This window comes from Giraffa tippelskirchi, chromosome 6 (assembly GCF_054371585.1).
Source record: "Giraffa tippelskirchi isolate mGirTip1 chromosome 6, T2T-mGirTip1v1.2.pri, whole genome shotgun sequence".
Classification (NCBI taxonomy): Eukaryota; Metazoa; Chordata; class Mammalia; order Artiodactyla; family Giraffidae; genus Giraffa; species Giraffa tippelskirchi.
In genome coordinates this window covers 89,360,001-89,378,837 of record NC_137280.1, presented here as the reverse complement: position 1 = coordinate 89,378,837, position 18,837 = coordinate 89,360,001, and the positions used below count along the sequence as shown (strand labels likewise).

The following is an 18,837-nucleotide window of genomic DNA, read 5'->3' as shown; positions in this document are numbered from 1 at the left end:
AGAGGATGCCATGGTTACGTCAGGCGCGTGCCCGTACCGCGCGCTCGTGAAGGGGCCGAGCCAGCAGGGGGCGCCCGGAGGTAGCCTCTGCCTGGAGTCAGGAGGGGCCATCCTGCTTTAAGGGGACTTCAGCCACTCGGTGCCTCAGTTTCCCCTTCTGTAAAACGTCAGGGGTGGGCAGAGTGAGATCCCGTGTATCTGTGTGTGTGTGTGTTTTCATGCCTATGTGTGATGGTGTCTGTGTAGTTTGGATGTGATAGCGGTCTTGTGACAGTGTGCCCTTGTGTTTTCATGCCTGGAGTGTGTGTGTGTGTGTGTGGTTCAAGTGTCTGTGGTGTGGGCGTGATTATGTGTTTGTGCATTCATGTGATAGTCTATGTGTCTGTGTTTGCATGCCAAGTGTGTGTATGTGTGTGTTTATGTGCGCATGTGTGTGTGATGGTGGATGGCCCTGTTGTGGGGTGTGATTATGAGTTTGTGTGATGCTTGTTTGCGTGTCTAGGGGTCTAGTTTCACAAAATTATATGTGCTCACGTGTGTAACTGGGTGTGGGTTCCAAGAACTGCTGGGGCTCAGCTGAGTGCCCCCCTCACCTGAGGGCCTCCTGGCATGGGAGGGGGTGCCCAGCTGCCTGGGACCTCCGACTCCTCACAGGTTTCAGGAGAGCCCCAGCCGATGAATATTCATAAGATGGGGGGCTGGCACCCACCGCTTACAGCTGCGTGTCCATTAGCCCCCCTGCTCTCCAGGCTCCGAATGCAGTGGGTAGAGGAGAGTAGCAGTGAGGGCCTCTCCCTGTCTCCATGACTTGGGGGGCTTCCTAGTGACTATTGTGGGGGTCATTTAGCACCCCTGACTGCCTGTTGGGAGGGCTAAGGGGCCATCTCAATGTTGTGACAGACAGTGAGGAGAGTGGCTGTTGTGTGACAGGATGTTCCTGTCACTGTGATGTGGCTGTCCCCCACTGTTTCTTTGTAGCTCTGTCTGGGGACTCTGGGTGTTGTATGTCAGCGCAAGATGTGTGCCTGTCACCTGCAACAGTGAGACACTTGAGCGTGCATCATGAGAATACCTGTAAGCAATTCCAAAGTGAGTGGCCTGAACCTTCTGGTGACCTGCTCTGTGACAATCAGGATGTGTTGTTGAGTTATTGGAGTAACTGGTTGGGTTCAAACATTGTTCCAGGGGCAGCTGCGTGCTACGCCTTGGGGCTGAAGTGATGAGATTGGCTTCCCCTCCTTGTGACCGAGCAGGGCAGTGACTCTGTGTGGCCACATGCCTAGCACAGCTGCAGGGGCACCCGGACCGAGTAGGCAAGTGTGCCCCTGCTGGTCAACGTGATGTTGACACAGGGTGGGGGTCAGTGTGTCAGGGTCAGTGTAAGGAGGTGTGAGACAGTGTGGTTGAAGGCATATGTGACCAGCATCATTGAGGCTGTGACGGTATTTCTGTGGGTGACAGCGTGGGCTGAGGGTGTGACAGGCAGTGTTGCTGGCTGAAGGTGTGACAGTGCAGCTCTGTGTGTGGTTGAAGGTGTGACAGTGTGGTTGTGTGTGACAGCATGTGCGACAGTGTGGCTGACGAGACAGTGGCGGCTGTGTGTGGCTGGGTGATGGAAGGTGTGACGGTGACAGTGTGTGTGTGACAGTGAGTGTGTGATGACAGGAGACAGGGCCTATGATAGCCCCACCCCCACCCCTAGGCAGCACAAGGAGCCCGGCTACACTGCCACACACAGAGAGATACGGTCACACCCCGTGGCGTCTGACCTTGGTGTCGGAGTGAGTGGCCCTGTGGCATGGGACTGGCAGCTGCCCGGCCTGGGGACATATGTGGACCTGAGACAGGGGACACTTGGAGATCCAGGGCCAGCTGGGGCCCTGCCTGGCTCCTCTGACTTCCCTCTGTAGGCTGGCTTTGGGGAGTGTCCTCTAAATGTGCAGGGGATGAGGGTGAAGAGGGCTCCTCCGGTCTGAAGGACTCCAGCCTGGGCCCTGATGTGTGACTGGGTGGCCCCTGACGCTTGGCCAGGGACATGGTGTGGCTGGCCTCACCCCCCCTCCCCCTGGTACCCACACCCTGGTCGGTTGGGTGGTGGCGGATACAGAGGCCCCATTCAGGAGCCAGGGCCAGGTTTCCAGGACGGGTGGGGTGGGTCTCCAGCCGGCTGCAAATGAAATGTTTCCCCAGCTCTTTCCTTGCCTCCAGATGAGCGCTTGCCACCGGAAGTCCTGCCGCCTGCCTGTCCTCAGCCGGTAGGGCTGCGCTGCTGGGGCACGTGTGAGTGTGTGTCTACGGGACCTTGTGTGCAGCTGAGGGCTAGCCTGAGCACCCCCATGTGTGATCTGGGGGTGCCTGTGTATGTCTTTGGGTGTCAGTGTGTGATCTAACTGTGTGTGACCATGACTGCTCTTGTGTATCTGTGTGCCCCTGTGTATGCCATCTGTATGTCTTTGTGTGACTTTGTGTGTGCCACATCTATGGATGATTTTGAGAGCATCTGTTTATGCTCAAAAGGTCTGTAAGACTGTGTGTCATTGTGTGACTTTGTGTGGCCTTGTGTGTATGCATAACCGGGCTCAGCAGGTGATGCTGGGGGTTTGCATAACTGTGTCTGGTGGTTGTGTCTCTGTGGGTCAGTGTATGTCTGCATCTCTAGGGAAGGTGTCGATGTGAGGGTGAGGGTCTTTGTGTGTGACTGGAGTGTTACTGGTATCACTCTGTGGGATGGCTCTGGGGAGGTCTGTGTGGGATTCTCTCTGGGGCTGTGTGTGTGCTTGTGTGTCTGTGGACCAAGGGTGTGAGACAGCATCTCTGGGTGATCCTGTATCTGTGTGATTATGGCATTTATATGATCCCTCCAGAAGAGGAGGAGGGTCTGCATCTTAGTGTGTCTGGGTATGCCTGTATGTGTCTGTGATTTTGTGCCTGTGTAACTGTAGGAATCTGGGGTGTGTGTGTGTGTGTGTGTGTGTGTGTGTGTGTGTGTGTGTGACGTGGATGCAGGTGCCTGGTCAGGGGCACCTTGGCAGCGGGACCTGTGATTCTGCAGTCCCCAATAGGGGTTCCCAGCCCACAGAGGGGGCAGCGAGCACAAGGCTGGGACCCCAGGCCTGGGCACAGACCATGCCCTCCAGGCTGGACAGGGAAGACATAAGGCTCTCTTAAACAGTGGGGATCCCCAGTCCTGATAGGAGGGCCTAGAGCACCCCTCCCCGACCCTGGCAGCATCTGCAGCCTGGCTCTTCACTGATCCTATTGCCAGATGTTCATTGTCCTCTCTGGAGGGCCTGCCCACTGCCCACCAAGCCCAGCCACATTTGACCCCAACTTTGGTGGCCCAGGACCTGGCTGCTGGAGGCTAGATGTTTCAGCACTGCCTCCCATTGCCCCCAGCATCCTGGCTGGGTAGTGCCATCAGCCTGGTGCCTGCTCCTCCCCCCTCCTCCTCTCCCCACACACCTGCATTGTAAGAACACACCTGCTGCCAGCTGCAGCCAGGTGGGCAGCCCCGGCAGGGAGGAATGTGGGGGATTCCAGCTGTGGCATTCCAGCTGTGCCCAGCCCCCTGGCAGCACCCTCCTCCCCTGTGATTTCTTGAAAGCCAGGTGTGGTCCTAAGACCTGGGCTCTGCAGGGGAGAGGGGTAGGGGGAAGGGAGGCCCCACCACCACCACTGTGTCCTTCAGCCTCTCTGCAAAAATCCTCCCAGCTGACAGCTGTGGAGAGGGGAGCAGAGTGGATGTGTGTGCGCACAGAGTGGGGGGTGTTGTGTGTATGGGAGTAAGTGTGTGGAGAGAATTCTGAGTGTGGATCTGTGCATGAATATGGGGACAAATGTTCTGTTTGTGTGAACATGTGTGAGTGTGAAAGGAAGAGAGTGTGTATGTGTGCTCATGGGAAAGGTGTTGTGCTGTGAGGGTGTGTGTGAATGGAAGGATGGCTGTTGTGTGTGTGTATGGATGTTGTGTGTGTGTGTACACATGGCATACATGTATGAAGTGGGTATGGGATGCTGGTTGCAGCAGAGCCGAGATGCAGGACCAGGAAGGTAAGGAGGGAGTGGGCACAGCTTGTGGAACAGGGCTGGGAGGACGGGCTGGCAGGTAGGCAGAAGCCTGAGCCAAAGGTGACTGAACTTCTGAGGGGTTACCGCTTCATGGCTATTTGCAGAGGGGCAAGGAGGGTCCCTGGTGGCTCAGACGGTAAAGAATCTGCTTGCAATGTGGGAGACCTGGGTTCGATACCTGGGTAGAGAAGATCCCCTGGAGAAGGGAAAGGCTACACATTCCAGTATGCTTGCCTGGAGAATCCCATGGACAGAGGAATCTGGCAGGCTACAGCCCGTGGGGTCACAAAGAGTCAGACATGACTGAGTGACTAACACTTTCACACTACCAGGAGGCCCCTCTAGCTGTGGGGGGTCTCCCCAAGCCTCCAGTTATATTATAGATCCCAGACACTCCCAAACCCTTCAACCATTTCTTCCCCCCTCCCCAAACCTTTCTCACCGCCCTCCTTCAGCCCAGAGGCCCACACAGATCCAGTGTCCCCTTCACTCAGGCCCCCGTAACCCCCCAAATCTATTCTCTGCTCCTTCCCTAAGCCATCTAAGCCCCACCTTGGTCCCCCCAAACCCCTCCTGGGCCTACAGATCCCTAGCTCCTTCTCCTAGCCAGTCCCAGCCTCTCTTGGGCCTCCTCAGAGGCCCCCAGACCCGTCCCCGCCCCCACCATTTCCTGCTCTCCTCCCCTCCCCCGCTCTCCACCCTTTAGCTTATCCCCCACATCCTTTCCTGAGCCATCCAGGCCCCCGGCCCCCGTGACCCCCAAATCCCCTTTTTGCCCCTCCCCTCAGCCCCGCAGAGCCCCCAGGCCCTCCCGCATCTTCTCTTCCATCCCCCATGTGGCCCCGCCCCTTCTCCTTGGCTCCCGACCCCGCCTCCGGTGCCTCCTCCCCCACGCCCTCCTGCTGCAGCGGTGGCGGCGGCGGCGGCGAGGCAGCAGCGGCGGCCCTGAAACTTTAAACGGTGTTAAAAGTTTCTGTTTACGAGAAGCCCTTGAATTTTTAAGGACGTATCGATTCCCTCTGCCACGGCCTTGCATCGGCGAAGGCTGCGATGCTGAGCGGGAAGGCCGGGTCAGATGGATGGGACCCTGGGATATAGCCCCCCAAGAATGGCAGTGACAGACACACATGTAACCAGGCACATCCTCAGGCGCACAGAGACCTCCCCCGCCCCACGCGTCGCGCGCACACACACCTAGTCACACACACCAACACAGCCTGATACACACAGCCCCACTCTCTGAAAAGACTTAGAGCCCTGGCTGCCCGACACACACAGGCACCTGTGTACACACACTCTGGTACACACAGATCATCACGGGCCCCAGATCCACAGGGACCCCGCAGAGAGAAACACATTTCTAGGGACACTCATTCACTCTTTCTGCCACACAGCTCCTGATTACAGACTGACTGGGTACACATGCTCTGGGACACATAGAGAGACCCACATCCATACCACACAGACACAAGCTTGTTACATTCACTGACACTTTCTGATAGAAAGAGGCTCAGAGTTGGTGCACATACTGGGGTCAGCTCAAAACACACACACACACACACACACACACACACACGGTGGCACCCTCATCACCAGCACTTCCTGTCAAAGAGCAGACCCTCCATATACCTGACTCCAACTAGAATGTCAGCGCACCCAACGCAGGATCTTTTGTCTTGTTCCTTACTATGTCCCCAGCACTAGGCACAGAGCCTGGCAGACACTCACACTCTGACTCATAGACACCCCTAGGCACACAGCCAGACCCGCATTGCTACTCCACCACACTGGTCCATTCAGAGACTCCTGGATAGACATACACTGACCTGCCATCTCCTTTCCCCCCAGAGGACAGCCAGACCCACCCAGACTCCTGAGACACAACGCTGGCCACCTTGCCTCAATGATGCAATGTGACCGGGAACATCTGCCCTCAGGTACATGTTCACCCCACACGGACACACACACACCTGGGCATCGACATGCTTCCAGCAGACAATGCATAGCTGAGAATTGCCACAGCTTCTTGGCCCAGGAGGGTGAGAAGGTGCTGGCAGCGGAAGGGAGCTTTGTCTGGGCAGGAGCTGCCTGGGGGCTGCAGGCACTGCCTCCCCACCCACCCTGGGGGCCATTCAAGGGCTTCCCCTGCCCCCAAGCCAGGATCCCCAGCACCAACCTTCCCCCATTCCTTTCTGATCCGGACATGGGGGATCAGGGGCCTACACAAGGGGATGGAGCCTCACCAGGGGGTGTGAGTACTGTACCTGAGGCCTCCATGTCCATTTCTGTCCCTGATGGTTGGGACATGTGACCCTGGGAAGATTTGTGTATGTCCATGAGCAGGTCTAAGGACAAGTGTGTGTGTGAGGGGAGGGGCCTGAGTGTATGTGTGTGATACTTGTGTACATCTGGGCATCAGGTGTGTGGTATGTGTGCCTGTGTGTTGCTGTGACTGCCACTGTCACTTTGTATCAGTGCTTTCCCTGTGTTTGGCATGTATGTCCTGGTGTCTGATGGTGTGTCTTTGTGTGACAGTGTGTTAGTGTATCTTCATAACTGCCAAGATGGTTTTTTGGTGCAACTTTGTGTGTGTGTGTTGCACGTGCATTTTGGGTGTCTGTGTATAGCAGTTGTGTGTCTGGAGGGTGTGAGGATGTGGTTGCATGATCATGCCAGTGTCAGCGTATCAGGATGAATCTGTACTTGTCAACCTGCACTGATGTGTGTCTTGGTGGTATCAGTGTGTGTCCATGTGAGGTCGTATTGGAGTGTGTCCACCTGTACTGGGGAGTCTAAACATGATTTGTTGTTGAAATGCTTGTGTGTGGGCATCATCGTGTGATGGTGGGCCTTGTGTGCATGTCAGTGCGTGCATTGTGGGTTGCTTTCCTAGTCTTGCGTATGTGTGTGCCTGTGTGTCAGTGCATGTGTGTGGATTGTGTGTCCATGCCGCGTGTGTAGGTGTCTGCGTGCGCTTTGTCGGAATGTGGAACGTGCGGCAATGAGTTCTGTACGTGACATGTATGGAGAGGTCCGAGCCTCACTGCGTGTCAGCGTGTGTCTGCTTTGGAACGCGGGCCAGCACGTGTCGGGGTGGCCGCGTCGGTGTGCGCCCCCGCGCGCGCGTGTCTGCGTGTGTGTGTGTGCATGTGTGCGTGCATGTGTGTGTGTATGTGTGTGCGCGCCGGCCGTCGCTCCCCCGCCCTGCCCGCCCCTCCCCGCGCCCCTCCTCCCGCCCGCGCCGCCCGCCCGCTCCCTCTCCCCGGAGTGCGCCGCTTCCAAACTTTGTCTAAACTTTCACTTTCACAGCGCGGCGGCGGCGGCGGCGGCGGCGGCGGCGGCGGCGGGCGAGGGTGACCGGCCGAGCGGCGGCGGCATGGAGTAGACGCGCGGCGGCGGCGGCGGCGGCGGCGGACGCGAGAGGCAGCGGCGAGCGCGGCGGCGGCGGCGGCCCCGGAGCCGGCGGGGCCGAGCCTGCGAGCGGCGAGCGCGGAGCGGCGCCGGGCCGAGCGCGGGGCCGCGGGCCGGGCGGGCGCAGCGCGGCGGAGGCCGGAGGAGCCGAGCCGGAGCCGGAGCCCGAGCGCGGCCGCCGCCTGCCGGGCCTCCCCTCGCCGCGGCCGGCCGCCGCGCTCCCGCCCGGGCGTCCAGCTATGTACTCCCCGTACTGCCTCACCCAGGTACCGGCCGCCGCCCCCGCGCGACCCGGGAGGGGAGCGGGCGCAGGAGGCCGGCCGGCGGCGCGGGCGGGAGGGCGGAGGGGGAGCGCGGCGGCTGGGGGGAGTGAGCCCGCGGGCGGCCGAGGGGTGCAAGCCGGGCTATGGGGAGTCCCGGCACGCGTCCGAACGCCCCGGTGCGCGTGCGACCCTGGCCCAGGGGCAGACTCCTGTTGGGGTTCCGGGGGTGGCTGGCTGCGTGCGTGGCGCTGCCCCTGGAGCGCGGAGCCGGAGTGCGTGTGTGTGTGTGTGTGTGTGTGTGTGCGCGCGCGCGCGCTCGACTGGGGTGCAGTGGGCAGCGCGACTCCCGCCGACCTGTGGGCGACTGTGGCGTGCACCCGGACAGCGTGGCCGCTGGCAGTGTTTGCGGGGTGACAAGAGTGGCAGGGGGTGGTCCGCAGGGCGCCTTGCGGGGACTGGGGCTGGCGGCGTTCCCTAGGGCGGGAGCAGCGGTTCTGGAGGGTGGCAGCGGCCGGCGTGCGTGGCGATGGCCCCTGCGTGCTGCCGGGGTGCCCAGGGCGGGCCGAGCGGCCCGGGCGTCTCCCCAAAGTCTTTGTTCAGGCCTCACATGGGAGCGGGGCTAAGAAAATGGCGGGGCTCCCAAATTTCTGTGGGGCAGGGGAGGGGAGGGAGGGACGGGCCGGCTGCCAGCCCAGGCCGCGCCTCTTTGCCGACCCTGGACGCCGCAGTCGCGCCCCCCCACCCCGAAAAAAAAAACTCCTCAGCGCAAACTTTTCGGCCCCAGCGACCCCGGCTGGCTGCCGCGCCGCGGACCAGGCGGGTCTGGGGAATCCCGTCCCGCTGCCTGGAGGCGGGAGGGGCGGGAAGGAGTCGCGGACAACTGCCGATCGTGCTGCGGCCACGCCGTCGAGTCAGCCGCGGGCGCTGTGCCGACCTTGGCGCGCTGCGAGAGCGCGTCCCGCCTCCAGCGAAGTTCCCAGCACCGCGCTCGGTGCAGGGCGCAAGAGGCCGGGGGGATGTCTGCCCTGCCACCCCATCCTCCCTGGAGGTGGCTTCAGGCTCTAGAGGGCACAGAAGCTACCCAGAGCCCCACAGCGGCCCGGGTAGCACTATCTCCTGGGCCATGCTATGGCTGGCAACCCAGACTCCGCAGAGGGACACCTGGGGGGCTACATTTGCCAGCAGAGCCTACATTTGCTGGGGGGGGGCGCACCTCTAGGCCAACTCTGGGGTCCTAATTGTCCCCTCTGCCTATCTGAGCTTTGCCAGCTGTGTGCCAAGTGTGCCCAGGCTGGGGAATGGGAGTCCACGTGAATATGGCTGCAATGCGGGTGTGGTTTGTGGCAAGGGGCTAGAGGGTATGTCAGGGGTTTGTGTCAGCCCCCCTCCCAACAAACAGAATGCTTGTATCCACAGATATGTGTGTGTGTGTGTGTGTGTGTGTGTGTGAATCTCAGGGTCTGCATGTGGCCTTGTGGCTCAGGCATGGGCAGCCCTACGTGGTATGGACATGTGTGTGGCCAGGAGCGAGGGTTTTCCTGTACAGAAGCAGGTGTTAGTATGTGTTAGTGAGGTGCATATGCACACATGTGTGTCACAGTGTGTATGCAGGTGTGAGCAAGCACTCTGGCCTTGATGGCAGTGTGGGGGACCCCCACACCCACCCACCATCAGTCAGGGTGGCCCGTCTGACTGGCCGGCCACCCCATCTTAGGCCCCCTGCACAATGACCCCTATACACCTAGCTGGGTGTGATCTATGGATGGCCATTGTGGCTGGTATTTGGGGCCTAGTGGAATCAAGACCTCATGCTTGAGCGGCGTTTGGCTGACCAGCCGCCTGCTTAGCTTCCAGGCCTACCCTCTTCCTTGGCCTGGGTGAGAAATTGGCTCCTCAGACATCACAGCACCCTGGGAAAGAAAATACCAGCTAGTCCACTGGTGACAAGATGAGGAAGGGCTGGGGTAGCCCCCAGACTCAGGGTGATGGCCAGGCCTTGGCTCTCTGACACCCTAGAAGGGAGCAAGGGATCAGCTCTGTGTTGCAGGCCTGAGTGTGGCAGGGCTTCTGGGGAGAGAAGAGGGCATGGGCTCTCTGGATTGTGCTCCTCAGCTCTGGGCAGGCGGCTGCTGTTGACTGGTCAGCGGAGTCCAGCCTGCCCCTCCTGCCAGTCACATTTCTGGGAGCTATTCTCTGTTTTTATAAATCGTTCTGCTTCCCTAGTTTGCTCTGCCAGTCTCGTCTTTTCCTGTATCTCTTTCTCTCTCTGCCCCTTTTCTGTCTCTCCCCTTGTCCTATATCTTTGACTGTCCCTGCCTTTCCCTGTCATCTCTGATTCTGGCCCCATCTCTGCTCTATCCTCCCCCTCGAGTCTCGGACTCTGTCTCTCCCTGGCCTCGTTGTGTGTGTGTGTGTGTGTGTGTGTGTGTGTCTTTTTTTTTTTTTCAAACCAGAATTGGCTTCGATTTTAAAGTCAATAAATGATTGAGCAGGAACGAGCTTGGAGCAGCGGGGCCCTGGCGGGGAAAGGCACTGTGGGTGAGGGAGAAGGGGGGATGTGGTGGTGTGGGGGAAAAGAATCTCCTGGTGGAAAAAGCATCAAAATCCAGGGTGGCTGGGTGGGGTGCTTCCTGGGGCTGTTTGAGCCCACTGCAGCCATGGGCCTGAGTCCTCTGTTGAGGGGAATGGGGTAGATGGCAGGCCTCCCCACTCCTAACAAACAGAGCTGCACACAGGATGTGCACACACAGATACACCACTGCTGCCGCCAAGATGAGGACATGAACGACGCATTTGTGCTGACGTCCAGACTCACAGCCATGGACGGACGAACTTTTGGACACAGGAAAAGGTGGACCTGTGTTCTCTCCCCATCAGCACACACACACACCAACACACACGGACCCGTTGATATAGGACACATGTCTCTACATAAACTCACAGAGACACAGCGATACCGGCCAGACACCTTCGGATACAGGCTGACTCAAGTGTGTGTTCACCCCCACACTTGCTCACACAGACCTGACACAAGACACACACCTTGACACAAGACATGAGGCTGTTGGCTTACCCGGGTGGGTACACAGACATACATGTTCACCGACATTGCCTGCCACGCAGCCGCAAGAGCAGCGGAATGTTCTGCTGCTGCTGCTGCTAAGTCACTTCAGTCGTGTCCGACTCTGTGCAACCCCATAGTAAGAACACTGGAGTGGGTTCACGTACCCTTATTTCCACACAACCACATACATACTCCCTCAAGGGAGTATGGGTGATGGGCTGGGGCCTCCCTGATGTCCCCTGCTCTCTCCCTGGGTCTCTGTGGCCACCTCTCTGTCCCTGTGAAGCTTCTCCTCCCCGTCCTGATGCCAACATGAGACCCCCTTGTTACGGCAAATTTTCTCTCTGGCTCTGGCCCTGCCTGCTCAGTGCCCACTGCTGGGGGCAGGGGTGGGGGCGGGAGGCAAGTGTGACGACCGGCTGGGACAGAGTATACCATGCTTGGGGCTAGGTTGAGCTCAGATAGACGGAGCTCAGAGCTGAGGGCTCTTCTGGGTTAACACAGCGGGGACTGGAGCCAGGGGTCCCTGGCCCAGTCCAGAAGGTTTTATGTGAACTCAAGGGCTCCCAGGTGGAGCCGTGGGAGCAGAGGTTGAGTGTGAGACTTTGCCAGAGATAGCTCAGGGTTTGAGCTCCAGCTCTGCATCTTCTAATCCTGCGACTAGAAGCACAGGATTTTCTTGGTCTGTGAAATGGGCAGTAAAAAAATAATTAAAAATATTTCAATGGGCAATAATGATATTGACTTCTCACGCTGAGATTAGGCTCAGGGCTGTGCCTGGCATGTAGCATGTGCTCAAGGAAAGGAATGATGTGTCATTTTGGTTATCACTGTTAGGCAGCCACAGGCCCTCCTAGCTGAGGCCAGGCCACTCCAGACGGATGAAGGGCAGGGTCAAGCACTTCCCAATCATAGAAATCCAAGTGGACTGCCTGGAGGAAGGAGGAAGCAAGAGAAGAGTTGAGAAGGAAAGAGGCCAGCTCATGGCCCAGCTGTTTTTCCTCAGGTGGGCTACTGGAGGCCAAGTTGGGGTGGGGGTTGAGCAGGCAGGGCAGGAGGGTGCAGGAAGGATGGATGGCAGGGGTTCAAGGCAGGGAGAGGTGATAGTGGGGGTGGGGGAGGGGACAGAGAGAGAGCGAAGACCTGGACTGCCCTGTGGGAACCAGATGCCATTCGTGGGGGGCTTCAGTTGCCCCTGGTCCTTTCCCTGACTTCAACCAAGATGGCTTTGAGGCCAGGCTCTGAGGCCTTGGTTCAGAGTGTGCAAGGGTCTGTGCACGTGAGTCTTCAGATATGAGTGGGTCAAAAAACCTAGGAATCTGTGTGGGTCCCAGTGTTGACATCCTTGTGGCTCCAGAGTCATTTCTGTATCTGCATCAGTGCATATCATCACCTGGGCCCATGGTGGGGATGGGATGCATGTGCGGGACCCTATGAGGGCACTTGACAGGGTCCAGTGGGCATTGTGGGTATGTGCAGGGGGTGGGTGTGCAGCTGTGGCTGGCAGCAAAGGCTCCCTGGTGGTCAGTGTCGGACCACTGGCTTCCATTTCTAGCCCCTGGGAGCGTGGCCTTTCTGGTCCCCTTGGTTCCTGTCCTCTGCTCTTGAAGTGCAGGCACAGGGGTGGGGGGGTCTCACAATTTCCTCCAGCTGGACCAAGAGGCTGAGGAAGCCCGGACACCGGTGCTTCCCTCCAGCACAGCGCTGAGGAGGGGGCTCCTGTCCCTGTTAGCAGGGGGGGGAGGGGAAAGAATGCAGTCTGTGCTTTTCTACCCCCAAGCCCCTGGATATGGAGGTGAAGGGACCAGGTAGGGGGACACCCCTGAGCAGCTCGCCAGATTCTTCCGGATTCACGTGTGCGTTCATCGGCATGGCGAGCCGTGGAGGACCATTTCCCGGAAGGTGGCTGTGCGTGTCTGTGTGGCTCCCTTTTCAAGTGTCCCTGTGTCTCTGAGGGTGTGTCCGTGGATGCTTCCTGGTGTCTCTGAGGGTCGTCCCCAGCTCCATCTCTGTGTATTGAGGTGACACTGAGGTGGGGGTGTGTCACCATGTGTGTCAGGATGCCCGATGTGATCTTGGTGTCATAGTGCCGCTATGGTATGTCACTAAACAAATCACCGATCGAAGCCTCCCGTGTCTGGCCGTCACGACAAGTGGTGTACCAGTGTGTCTTCCTGTGTGGGGCGGCCTGTCTTTGTCCACCTATGCTGGTGTACCCGTATCCCCGTGTGGGCCGACCGGTATCACCCCCATGGCACTGTGTGTCCTGGGCTTGTCCCGGTGACCATCGATTGGTGTTTCACCACTTGGACCCCTCTCTGTGGCCTCCCCTGGCCTCTCAGCACCTTGCGAAGGGCCCACTATGGTGACCAAACTAGCGGCTGGGAGTGGGCCGGCCTCTCCGAGGCTTCCCCTGAGGTCTGGCGGCCGTGGTGGCCCTGCTGTGGGCCCCACCCTCGCCCCTGGCCTGGCATGGACAGAAGCCCGTTGTGTGGTGAGGTGCGGGTGTATGTTTGGGCCGCCCACAGGCCTCGCTCTGTCTGCCCGGCGCACATTGATCTTGGCTTCTGCCTGTGTCCGTATTGGCCTGGCCAGCTGGGGTGTCCGGCTGTCTCCATGGGCCTGAGCCCACTGCCCCCAGGGCCAAGTCGGCCCTGGGTCCCCCACCCCCGCACCACCCTGCTGACCCTCGGAGGCTCTGAGGGCATGATTTGGAAACTGAAGCCCCCTCCCTGATTTCCCCTGCCCCCGCTCTTTCCTCCCTCTCTTGTCCCCTCCTCCCGCTCCCTCTCTCCCTCTCTCTCCTCCTGCCAAACGCATCTTGGCTCTGTCTGAATATCTCTCCTCCTCGATTTTTGGCTCCAGCTCTGGGCGCGTTCACTAAAAGAAGGGCTAGCTCCCCCCTTCCGCGCCCCCCTTCCTTGCCGCCTCCCCCTACTCCGGAGGAGCCCCTCTGAGGGCGGGAGTGGCCGCGTGCAGGGGCCTGGGCCCTCAAGCGGGCTGGGCCAAGGGGGCACAGGCCCGGCGGGCGAGAGGGCTGTGTGGACTGGGCCTGGCAGCCTGAGTGAGCAGTGGCTGGGGTGACTTTGCTGCCTGGTTGGGCAGGCGGGCGGGTGGGGAGGGGTCGGGGGCACGGAGCTGGGGTGTCTGGCTTCTGGTGGGGCTGGCAGGCCTCTGCGAGGCGCAGCTGTGCCCAGAACTCCGAGCTGCGTTTGCCATCACTACCGATGTGGCTGCGCCAGCCGGGGAGGGGGAGGCGGGTGGCGGGCACTGCGGCGCTCCATAGCCAATCGGAAGCCGGGGTTGCACTGGGGAGCTCTCCCCCCACTGGGCCCCACCCTGAGCAGAGACTGGGGGTGGTGGCCAGCAGCAGGCAGGGGGCAATGCCACCACCATCGCCCAGAACCCTGCCCTCTCGGTTGGAAGCTCTGTGCCAGCCTTCCTGGCACATATCAGGCAAAGGCGGGAGTCTGTCCCCACCTGAATCTGCAGGAGCAGAGCTGGAGGAAGGGGCAACTTGGAGGGGCACCCCACGCTCTTGGCCCCAGGAAGCAGCTTTATGTCTGGGGCAGCCAGGAGCTGGGGGGTGCGGGCCTAATCATCTGAGATGGCCCATCCCAATATCGGCTTCAGTTGAATCATCCTGGGGGTTTATTCTGGGTCCATCGCCCACAAAGTTGCACACTGTCACTGGCATACACAGGCACAAAGAATCACGTCGTCACACAGGCATGGCACACAGGAGCACACAGACACTGGGGTTCCCATACAGAGGGGCTCGCTTCACACACAGACACTTAGAGATGCCTCCGCCACACCAAACACAACGACTCGGGCTACGTGCACAGGGACATGCATGTGAGTGCAGACTCTTTGGCATGCACGGTCACACAATAACACACCATGAGACACAGGCACCACCACCACCCAACAGCACATAGCCCCACAGACATGTGGCGAAAAGTGCACGGCACATGCATGCAGTGATACTCGCAGACACATGGTGATACACACACACCTTGCGATGCTTGAAAACATCTGGTTGTCACACTTGGAGGAGAGTTTGCCTCTGGCATCTAGTGGGTGGAAGCCAGGGAGGCGCCCAGCACCCTCAGTACACAGAAATGACCCCAACCACAAATAATGATCCAGCCCTCAGTGTCAACCGTTGGGCTGAAGTGGAAAAACTCGGCTCTAGTATATTGTTAGACACACACGGTCACACACACCTGAGCCCGACTAGCCCCTGACACCCACTGAGCGCGTGCGCGCACACACACAAATACACCCGGACAAGAGTCTGGCTAGCACAGTGTCTCACACTGTCAGGACCCAGGTATTGTCAACAAATACATGCCTCCCCCCACCTCACAGACACACAAGCCTGGGCACAAATGGTGGGGCACATACACAATCCCATGTTGCTCCAGCACACGGGGATGAGGGTCACACCCATACACCTATTCACACCTGGGCCACACCTGGCCCTGCTTGGAAATGGAGCCTCAGAGGTGAGACCTGCCCTCCTTGTACCTTCCCTTCTACCTGCCTGCCCTGCTCCCAGCTGTCTTTTAGCGGCAGATCCAACCACCCCAGCCTCTCCTAATGGAACTGGGAGCTCTGAGTCCCACTGCTGGTTTGTAGATGCCTGGGGGATACTCCTGCGAGGCCACATGCCTGCCTCTGCCCACAACAGCCCTGCCTCTGGGCCCCTGTTTCACAGTCTCGCTTCTGGCAGCTATTGAGACAGTCCCGGATGGAGGCGAGGCTGACCCCTGAGGCTCTCGTTCTCCGTGCGGCTGTCTCATTAATCCTCTGGCCGTTGACTCCTCATTTCTGACTCTGGAGAAAGAGTGAAGAAAGGTGGCTCATGGAGTCCTGCAGGAAGAAAACCTTTCAGAGGATAATAAATGAATGAGTGTTTGTCCTCAGAACCGTAGCAATGGCTAAAGTGTGCTGAATGCGCGCTGTGTCTTGACTTGAGCTATGTGCCTCCCTAGCTCGTCTCCCTGAATCCTTCCACACGAGATGGATATGGTAAGGCTTACTTGTGCCCATGTGTGTGTCTGACAGTATGTTAGACTGGGTTGCTCCATTTCGGTACTGTTGGCGTTTGGGACATTTGGACGTTATTAGGAGAGTGGGGCCTCTGAGCCAATTTCCTGGGTATGAATCCTGGCTTTGTTACTCAGTAGCTGTGTGACCTTGAGCAAGTCGTTCAACTTCTCTGAGCCTCAGTTTCCTCTCATAGGGTTGCGGAAAGGATCAGAGGAGTTGGTTTATCCCAAGTGCTTTAAAACAGTGTTTGATGTGAAGGAAGTGCTTGATTCGATAGATGAAAAACAGATTCAGAGAAGACGTGTCCTATATCAGGGCCAAGGGTTAGAAGGTGGTAGAGCCTTGCTCTCTTTTTTGATCACCACTATCCTAAATCTTACTGATGGGAGAAAAATGTAGCTTATTTTCTGGCCTTTATGAAATTTCAGAGTGGCCCTCTCGGCCACCATACCACCATTCAAAGCGTGTCCCAGCCGTTGACCCTTGAACCCTAGTTACGGCTCTGACCTTCAGCTCTTCTTCTGTCCCAGGGCTCAGAATGAGAGTGGACGGTCACCCCACCCTCTCTGCACACCCACCGGTCAGGCTTGTCCTCACCTGGCAGGGCCCAACGCCCTCTCCCACACCTTGCTGGGCACCTTGCCGGCACCTCGCCGGAGCCCGCGTGCTGGGGGTGCAGCCGGGGGCCTGTGCATTCCTTCCACAAATATTTGCTAAGCACCTCCTGGGTGCCAGTGCTGTTCTAGGCCCCGGGGGCTCGGCAAGGAGCAAAATCAGTGGAGGTGCCAGCCCCGGTGGGAGGGTAGACTGTGAACCCGATAAACAAGGGAGTGTCCAGTATTTGAGACTGCGATAGGTGTTATGGGGGAACGAGAACAGGTAGGACCCTCGGAAGTGCTGGGCAGCTATGGTTTTTAGCAGAGGTGGTCTGGCGGCCTCGTGGCTCAGTGTTGACTTTCAATTTGGTTGCTCTGCCGTGGCTCAAGTGCGGCCTCCCAGGTCCTTTGCCCTCTCCAAGGGGCGGTGCAGAGGTGAGGGGTACGTGACTTAGCCTGGTTGCCTGCACCATCCTCCCGGAACGCACAGCCTCTTGTTGCTGCTGTCTGAGGTCATCCGTTATCTGTACTTGTGGATACCGGCCTAAGACCTGGGGACAAGATGGCTGGGGCCTCTTCTCTACAAAAACTGGGACTCGATGGGCAGTGGGTGCCCTCAACTGGGCTGCTCTGAGCTGGGGGGTGGGGCTGGGGCAGCTGGTGGCCCGGAGTGGCACTTCCACCTGGGCCCCTCGATTTAGCTCCCTCGGGGCGGGTCCAGTTTATTTTTACCCAGCCTGTCGCCCTGGCAGTGCCAGGCTGCGCCATCTTTGTAGGGTCTTGGGGACCTGCCCATGGCTTGAGGGGACCTGGCTTTGTCTGCTGGACCCCCAATTGCCACCACTGGTCCCCCATTTCCCTCCATCCCCAAAGCTCCAGGTGTGAGGGCTCTGGACCGGAGCTGGTGGGGTCGGCACTGCTGGCTGGCAACCCTTGTGCCCAGCCTGGTGGCATTTGGTTTGGCGTCCTGCCTGCCCGCCACCCCCACCCCATGCCCGGGCAGAGCCGAGCGGCTGCTGCTGCCAGTCTCCATTTCGAAGCTTGAGGTGGGGGTGGGGGAACGCCGGGCACCTCCTGGGCCCCCTGCCCGCCGCGTGCCACCTGGGGCTTGTCCCCCATGCCTGCTCCGTGGAAGGGCCCAGCCTGCTTTTCCCGCTGCCCCTTTGCATCCCGGAGCTCAGTGAGGATGCCCGCCTGGCTTCCATCTTCCCTGCTTGCTTCCTCCCTCTCTCGCCTGCTTGCCTGTAATGGCTCACCATTTTTGGCATCTCCTCCCCCTCCCCCTCCCATAGGCGCCAACCTCACTTCCAAACCCGCCATTGCTGGCTCTCTGGCCTCTGCTGCTTGAGGCTGGGGACCCTGGAAGAGAGGGTTTGGGGGGCCGAGCATATGGGCTCAAGGGGGGCTTTCTGGGTGCTTGTGTGTGTGCATCTGGAGAAGGAAACATGCTTCAAGCCAGCTCGTGCAACCAGCCTCGAGGTTGGCAGAGCTGGGCTGCAGAAAGGGGGTGACAGAGAAGTGCAGACACTCCCACTTCTGAACTGACCCTAAGGCCTGGTGTCAACCTCTGGGCCCCAGGGAGACCAGGCGGGCATTTCTGTCCAAGCCCAGGGTCTGGACAGAAATGGGAAAAGCCAGGCTTCATTTGGAGGGTGCTCCAACCCCTCCTCCCCCAAGCCGACCCCCTTCCACCCTGGACTTAAAGATTTCTGTTCCCCTTCCCCAGAGCTGGGGTGGGGAGAACCAAGCCCCTCGCTGGGCACTTGTGCCCACAGAGGGACAAGGGCCTTAGGAGGAACCGGTTTACTGCCCCCCCCCCCAGCCCGGTGCCCGCCTCTCTCGGCACTAAACAAAGTTTGCTAAGTAACTTCAAATGTTATTTGAGGACGGCCTGGCCTCAGCCCAAGGCGGCCCTGTGGAAACTTGTTTTTCGCTGCCGAGGCTGCAAGTATCAAAGACACACTTTCGGGGGGGGGTGGGGGGTGCTTCGACACTTCTCCCCTCTCTCTGGCAGGGGCTGGCCCTGAACGGACACACAGACACACAGAGGCCTACACCAGCAGAGGGACACACACATCATGCTGTGGCTTGTGACACCAGACATGTGACAGCCGAGGACCATAGCACTCCCCAGAACATACACCCAGCGCACACATACTGACACACTGAGGGGGGCAGGGTGGGGTTTAGAGGGTACTGCCCCCAACCCACAGGCCCTGGGGTTTTTCCAGCTGGTGAGGTTTTTCCACACTGGGGAAGTGCATGACACAAAGCCTGGAGTCCTGAGTTCTCAGGTCTCCTGGCCATGAGTGAGTGCTCAGATGGGTCCCCTCCCCTTTCTCAGCCTCAGTTTCTCCGAGTGTAGAATGGGGCACTG

At 59.1% G+C, this 18,837-nt stretch overlaps 1 protein-coding gene across 11 annotated transcripts in view; it reads left to right on the top strand.

The window, feature by feature from the left end:
• Positions 1 to 40: 40 nt before the first annotated feature.
• The window catches only part of NFIX (nuclear factor I X), a 105,143-nt gene continuing 86,346 nt past the window's right edge, over positions 41 to 18,837 (top strand). For 4 of the 11 annotated variants that reach the window (XR_014057826.1, XM_081504432.1, XM_081504430.1 and 1 more), the window contains exon 1: positions 7,384 to 7,745. Coding sequence is in view for 5 of the 11 variants with exons in the window: in XM_081504432.1 (XP_081360558.1) it covers positions 7,719 to 7,745 (27 nt within the window). In the remaining 6 variants the exon portion in view is untranslated. Of the gene's footprint in view, positions 140 to 2,208; positions 4,051 to 7,377; positions 7,746 to 18,837 lie in introns of those variants that run through there. The other 7 variants (XM_081504435.1, XM_081504429.1, XM_081504433.1 and 4 more) reach the window with 5 other exon arrangements.